Source organism: Aulonocara sp. 'chitande type north' Nkhata Bay, linkage group LG14, assembly GCF_057382095.1.
Source record: "Aulonocara sp. 'chitande type north' Nkhata Bay isolate Kocher_YH1m ecotype deep benthic linkage group LG14, A_spYH_male_GT1.1, whole genome shotgun sequence".
NCBI lineage: Eukaryota > Metazoa > Chordata > Actinopteri > Cichliformes > Cichlidae > Aulonocara > Aulonocara sp. 'chitande type north' Nkhata Bay.
The window spans coordinates 23,404,602-23,411,722 of record NC_141357.1 but is presented as its reverse complement, the minus strand read 5'-3'; the positions used below and the strand labels follow the sequence as shown (position 1 = coordinate 23,411,722).

Below are 7,121 nucleotides of genomic sequence, written 5' to 3'. Positions count from 1 at the left end.
GTGTTAAGTGGCTTAACAAACAGCCATGAAAGAGCTGGACTGAAAAACCGTGAAAAGCAACCAATGTTCAAATAAAAGCTTTGAAAGATCTCCAGAAAGCCCAGAGGACTATTGCTAAAGACCACGGAGGTGCTCAAGACCTTTGCTCAAGACCTTTGCACATTAATATAAATTTTTTAGATAAAAAGTGTCACCCAGCCACCCACCCTCCCACCCCAAGTGAATTAAATATAAATAAATAAATAAAAACACATGCAGTGGATGTATCATTTTGTTCCTCCATATTTAATATGATTTGACCAGAAAGCAAATATGTGTGGCTATACCCAAAAACAAATATACCCTATACCCAAAAACGTTACTTAAAGAATTGTGCTTAGTGTGGTCCACATCTAAGAAGTGTCTAAGCTTTCTTCATGATGTTGATTCTTCGTGGCTTTAGTTTGAGTCTTCCTCTGATCCTTCAATGTCCTGAAATGTCACAAGACAAAGACATAGTTATTTCAGACCCGGTAATGCTATAAAATAGAAATTCTATTAAGTTGTTTTGTAATTATTATTATTTCCTTCTGAGACTCGGATGAAATAATTATTTTTTTGATTATTCTGTTTCAAGGAAACACATTTTAAACTTGTTATTTATTTATTTTTCATCTTCTGTTCCTGGAAGTGGACAATAAGTCTTGTTTGATCACCGAATGCTATGATGTCTGAGTGAGGCCTAAAGATATTTTACTCGGAACTGTGGAAGTGGGATCGTGCTCAGAGCTGTCAAGTGATGAGGGGGAGGAGAACCAGACATCAGTGCAAGAAGGTTAAAAATTACGGTGGAGGGCATACCGACTATTGGGGCGCCTGAGAAGTGGTAACATGACAACACTTCTTCTTCATTATGGATGAGAAGTGTTGCACAAGCTAGACCTCTGAAGTGGTGGGATTTGAATCACTGTCTGTCTCCAAGAGGATCATCATGTGAAGGGAATCATCTTTCCATGGCAGCCTTGTTACATTCTGTTTAAGAGAGGTGTCACTTCAGAGACTCCTCAGCTCATGTATTAGTTTGATGGACTCCCTAATCTTGAAAAATTGGTTAAAACTAGGAAATGGGAAATTCGGTTATGTAGGCAAGGCAAGGCAAGGCAAATTTATTTGTATAGCACAATTCAACAACAAGGTGATTCAAAGTGCTTTACAGAGACATTAGACATGTATGATGTCATGTGGTGACCACAGATATAGTGCAGAAGTTTTAATGCCACCTTTAGAAATAACCATCTCTCTCTTGTTTGTGTGCTCCTTTTTTCTAAATAATGCCGGGTTGCCTGTTTCCTGTTTGATGTAATCAGAGGAGCTCCTGTTTCAGGGTTGTGGGCAGCATTATTCTGTTTTCTTGTTTCATCCTAAAAATAAAATTTCAACCCAATTTCTGTATAGTTGAAATCGAATTGATCCTCAAAAGCTGTTATTTCCTCCTCTGAGATTTTAACCTTCCTGCTCTGATGTCTGGCTTTCCTCCACCTAATCCCCTGACAGAAATAATTCTGACTCCCCTTTCACAGTTCTGACTTCATTTAATTCTCTGCTTCCTGAAGTAATGACTTAGGTCAGACACTGAAGACACTGAATCAAAGTTTTGTTTTGCAAGAGGTAAAATTACTGTGCATTGCTGAAATCCTGCTAAATGTTTCAAAAGAATATGGAAAATATGGAAACTGCAATTTCCGTCATTTTAAAGAGAAAGTCTGTGTGCTCTGTTAGCTCAACCCCCACAATGTTGTATAGAATAGAAAGCTCGGGATTTCCCCTTGACAGTACAGAGGGAGTCATATAGATTGCATAAATGGGCTTGATGTAATGGTCTCAGACTTATGTACCAGACAGAGGACAAAAAATGATTGCTGGGTTTTAGGAGGAAAGGTTGCACTAAATAAAACTGGGATTTGAGCAAAAAACATTAAACATACTGTCACAGAAAGTAAACCTGCAAGTCTTCATACTTCAAACTTAAACTAGAAGGTTGATCAGTCACAACAACAGCTAGTTGCAACCATATGTGTTTAATTTTAAAATTCCAAAATTTCATTCTGTTCATCTGGATGTGGCGTTCTCAGTGGGAGAAATCCACAACTTGTGGTTTGGTTAATGTCGAGAGAAATCCTGCCCTCAGATTGTCCTGCTCTCTGGAGCCTGTTATCCCTACTTTAAGGTTTTCCAACTGTAATGTGACAGAAGATAAACATCCATAGATCTACCAGCTTTTGTGACATTTCTTATGCGTGTCTTCTATGCATTACCATAGGCTCCTGAGTCCTTAGAGCCATGATGTGTTTCTGGTATGCTGAGATGATACAGTCTCGCCTGCAAAAGTAGAAACACTAAGAGTAGGTATTTGATTCTCCAAAATTAATTGCACTTCAAACACATCAGTGTTGGCGGCGATTCGTTTGCTCACTTGCTGGTGATTCCTCCTCCTGGGGGCAGTCCCGGCATCTCTTCTGCTGCTAGGAATTTGATCACATATAGAAGGTCAGGGTCCTCATCTTTGCACCTCATCATCTGGATAATTTCTGTGGAGGTCAATGAGTAAAACAACCTGCTTATAAAAATGGAAATTAAGAGCGATCTATTTTAGCATGAAGCAGGAAAGTTATCAGCAGTACCTTCCACTTTCATATCAATTTGTTGCTCAAGCTCTGCCTCTTGTTGCAGTGCCTCCTGTGACACCTGGGGGGCGCCAGGGAAGCAGACAATGATGATGCTGATGTTATCCAAGCTGCCCTGCAGAGGGAGACAGAGCACTTTGATGCAGATCGAAATAAGAGTAGAAAGTTACATGTACTTAAATGCTATCTGAGGTTCTTGTATTTTTTCCATGTCATGGGGAAAAAATGTTTTTTGGCTTTTTTTGTGATGTCACATTGTAAACTACATATTATAGCTTGTAACTCTGGAAAAATGCATCCTGGAAAGTTATTGCAGTGTTATTGCCATCATCCTGTTGCCTATGAAGTGAGGCTCAGTGTGTACTGGAACATGCAGTTATTCAGCAGGTACAGTAAAATAAATAAATAGCGCCCCATCGTAGCCGGGATAAAGTGTCTGAGCCAGCGTCAACAGCCTCACATTCAGGCCTAATCCCAACCATGTGCGGCTTTTCTTCCCTCCAATCTTGTCCCCAGGATTCCTTAATACAGCTATTTATAGAGTATGGATAGTAACTAAAAAGCATTAAGAAGACCAGCAGGAGTAATCTACTTACGTAACAAGTTGTTAGCATTAAACCTCCTCACAGAGACTCTCCCCACCACCACCCCCCTCTTGACGTAAAGCTTGCCATTCACAAATCCACCTGTGGTAACTCTGAGTCTTACTGAAAGGTCCAGTGTGCTGAGTTTGAAGTAAACAGAAGGACTGCTAAGATAAGACCTCGCGATGATACACATGTGTTTGGGAATTAAGCAGTTCAGTTTAAAATTTTATATATCTATATCTATATATATATATATATATATATATATGTGTATATATATATATATGTGTATGTGTGTGTGTGTGTGTGTGTGTGTGTGTGTGTGTGTGTATTCTTTTAGAACATTGCAAGTCTGAGTGCTTCTATTCACAAAGTGCTTCACTGTTACTGTGGATTTTGTGGCCTGATTTCTCACCTTATAGAGGCAGAGATCAATGACTTGGGTACAAATCTCTCTCAGGTCATCGCACACCTGCAGACGGTTGCGTACAAAAGCACACAGTTCTTCATTTCCAATGGCATCCCACACACCATCGCAAGCTAGAATTAGGAACTCGTCTTCAGGCGTCCTCACCAGCTCGTACACCTCCGGCTCCGGAGACACGAGTTGCTCCGTCTGTGACCTCCAGTCCACCTCCTTGAAGTCAAAGTCTCCCAGTGCCCTGGAAACAGCCAGCGAGCCATTGATTCTCTGCAGGGTCACCGAGCCTCCGGCGTTCTGGATCCGCTCCTTTTCTCTGGGGTTGAACGGCTTGTGGTCTTCGGTGTAGAAGACCACCTGGCTGTCATGGCAGAGCAGAGTGCGGGAGTCTCCGCAGTTGATAAAGTAAATGTGGCGCGGAGAAATCAGCACACCTGCTGCAGTGGAGCCACTTCTGTCCCAGTTGTCCTGACGAGCCAGTTTGTGCATATGACGATCAATGTCTAGGAAGCCTTCGCGTATCCCTTCCTTTACTTGCTCAGGATCCTCGTTTGTTTGAATCCCACCTGTTGGAAAAGAGGGACAATCAAAGATAGATGTTTGGCTTGTGACATTTTACATTTAACTTTTAATGACACAGAACAAGTTTAGAGAAAGTGCACTGGAGAGACAAACATTACTGAGCAGTACTGTAGCTGTGAGCAAACGTGAAAAACTCAATGTAGTTTTGTTTTTTCTCCCTGTAGAACTGCTGGGTTGAAATTACATGTTTAAATAAATTCAGTCCCTGCGATGTTTCAAGTGTTTCTAAAAGCATCTAGAATTTTTGATTTGAAAAAAATGCATACTGTAGTGTAGTGTGGTGTTTTATTTTTTTAAATTCACTTTAAGCAATGCACAGTGTGCTGTAACCCTTAAGTCTCAATCTTTTATAGCCTTTATTAATCAGCTCTTAATTAGCTATTTTGTGTTCCTAAAGTAATTTAATTGACCTGTTTATCAAAGGATTTGTTTTGGGACTGAAAATACACATGTTCTGCTAAAGTATTTAACTTGCCAGACCGCTTCTCCTTTGCATGATGTTGCTTATTTTATTCTTTAAGAGGCTTTGGTCCTAAGCAAACTACAGCGAGTGCATTTCAAGTCTGAATGTTAATTATTAAAGCCACAAAAGACTGGAAGCGTTTTCCTGTCAAACAAGTAAAGTAAGAACATGTTTGGGGCTACTTTGAAGGTGTTTAGATATAAATATAAGTTTCTAAAAATCTTACATTTTGATTCAGAGTCGGTGGTTAACACGTACCTGCAGCCAGGATGTGATCCAGCAGGTGTCTGGCACAGTACTGTGCCACTGTGGTGCCTGCGTGTCCATCAAAAACAGAAAAGTAACCCCAGTCTCGCAACTCTGCTCTCAGCTGGGGCATACAGGCGTGGGCATCCTCCATCTGAGCCCTCCACCCCTGCATGCTTGCCACAGCATAGTTCAACCCCACAGGAGATCCCCCCTCAGACACATACTTTTCCAAAATGGGATGCTCCAGGTACGGGCTGGGTATTCCGTCATCTTCATCCAAGTTGTCCTCCTCCCCAGGCCCTGTCTCCCTGGATCCTCCTTTGAAGAAGAAGGTGACCATCTTCTCTGTCTCTTTCACCAGCTGTCGGAGGAAGGAGGGAACCTCCACGTTGCTCGCCCGGCGTGCTGTCCTCATCACTCCACGGAGTCTGTGCTCAAGCTTCCTGCTCGACTTGGCGGCACCTCGTCTCCTCCGGGTGCCCCTCCTCCGCCCCTGTGTTTTTCTCAACAGGTCCAGTGCAACAGGTAGGTTATAACCCTCTTCCCCCCAAAGCAGGGGAAGCAGGTAAACTAAAATTGTTTTTACAGTGAAATCCGGTTAAATGAAACACTGCGTTAGTTTTCTATTTAAAAACACCAGGGGCATATTTTTTTAAAATCCTGCGACTTTCTTGTAGAGAATCCTCCCTCGTCAAGACCTGGTTCTCACTGTCTGTGGGGTTTTTTGTTTTGTGTTTTTTGTCTCCCTCTCTCTCTTCTTTTCTTCTCACTTTATCAACCTGGCACTTCTATTGGCTCATCTATTTCCATGGATTTATCTCCTCAATTGGCCCCACCCACTCCCTGTCCTTCTTCCTCTACCTCTGACTGTGTAGTACTGGCTCTGTAGGTAATGCTGGATTATCACATGGCCAGCATGCCAGCACAAGAGTCCTGTGTCTGCACACATGCATGGATTATAACTGGGACATTTAGCAAAACACTGACAGAGCCCATGATCAGTCTTGCACGCCTGTGGGAGATTAACATCTCTGACGATCTTTAGAGAGAATTTTTGAGTGACTCATGAATCCTATTGTTTATTTGTTTAGGGATCATCACAATACCCTGTGAGGTTGCCAGTGTTGTCCATAAGTCAGTCTATAAATGTTCTTAATTTGCTTGAAATTTGATTATTGGAAAAAAATCATCTTAGTCATCTGTATACGTCATAATCTAGCTAGCACATTTTATTTGATAATCTAATTGTGTAAATGAAACACAAGTTCAATTCAAGTGATTAAAAATATATATCGCACTAGGTTCAACGTGCCTCATCATAAAGACCAGTGAGCTCTCCTGTTAAACAAGGGAAATCACTGAGAGCTCAAAAAGCCACGTAGCAGACTTTGAGATGAGCGCTGTAAATAAAAATGAGATATTTTCATTTTTCGTAAGGTTTTCTGTAACCACTTATCTCTGTTTAAGGTCAAATAAAACTTAAGTAGAACTTATTTTTGCATGCAGTTATTTCTTTTAAAATGTCAGGAGGCAAATTGGTGGATTTAAAAATGATCACAACTGCAACAAAACAAAATCACTGGCAAATATCATTGTGCTGAAGTCTGGAGCCACCCTTCATACCCTTATATTTTGCTTCCAAGGACCCAGACTTTGTGGACATGAAGTGGTCTTGAGAAGTAGTTCTCCAGGCTTGAAGGTCATTTCTTTGGGCTGCTTTTCACAGTTTTTCAGCTCAGCCCTTATACTTGGCCATTTTCAGAGGAATTCAGAGGAATGTTTGTCAACCCACTTAAATGGGCTATAAGTCATTCAAGTGTAAACAAGGTATCTTACCAGGGATGAAACAGACAACTTAGAACCATTGTAAAATTGTAGGTTTGAGGCAATTTGCTACTAGCAGCCTATAAATACATCATTTCTCCTCTTTTCTTTTGTTAAATGTATTTAAAAAATTCCCAAAGATAACACAGTTTGACAGGCAATTTACCATGTCAACAAGGTGATTCCAAATTAGATCCATAATAGCTAAAAACTTAATGTCTCATCATGGTGTGCAGTGTGGCATTAAAATTGAAAAAAAAAAAAAACTGTAAAAAAAAAAGTAGCAGACCTTAAAAAATTATCTAAGGAGATTAAACAGTATTTGAAAGTCA

At 40.7% G+C, this 7,121-nt stretch overlaps 1 protein-coding gene across 1 annotated transcript; it reads right to left on the bottom strand.

Moving 5' to 3' along the window:
* Window positions 1-264: 264 nt before the first annotated feature.
* Window positions 265-5,764, bottom strand: ppm1na (protein phosphatase, Mg2+/Mn2+ dependent, 1Na (putative)). The gene is made up of 6 exons (XM_086261639.1): window positions 4,975-5,764; window positions 3,666-4,237; window positions 2,661-2,778; window positions 2,453-2,567; window positions 2,295-2,358; window positions 265-471 (listed from the first exon to the last, which is right to left on the bottom strand). Exons 1-6 carry the CDS (start codon window positions 5,378-5,380, stop codon window positions 439-441), a joined length of 1,308 nt encoding a protein of 435 aa, XP_086117765.1. The 5' UTR covers window positions 5,381-5,764; the 3' UTR covers window positions 265-438.
* Between the last annotated feature and the right edge of the window lie 1,357 nt (window positions 5,765-7,121).

Bases quoted from the DNA above. Each gene is read 5' to 3' on its own strand.
- ppm1na (XM_086261639.1), bottom strand. From the start codon at position 5,380: ATGAGGACAGCACGCCGGGCGAGCAACGTGGAGGTTCCCTCCTTCCTC. The intron at 2,568-2,660 runs GTACTGCTGATA...TGACCTCCACAG, and splicing joins AATTGATATGAAAGTGGAAG to AAATTATCCAGATGATGAGG. The intron at 472-2,294 runs GTAATGCATAGA...GTGACATTTCAG, and splicing joins TAAGGACTCAGGAGCCTATG to GACATTGAAGGATCAGAGGA.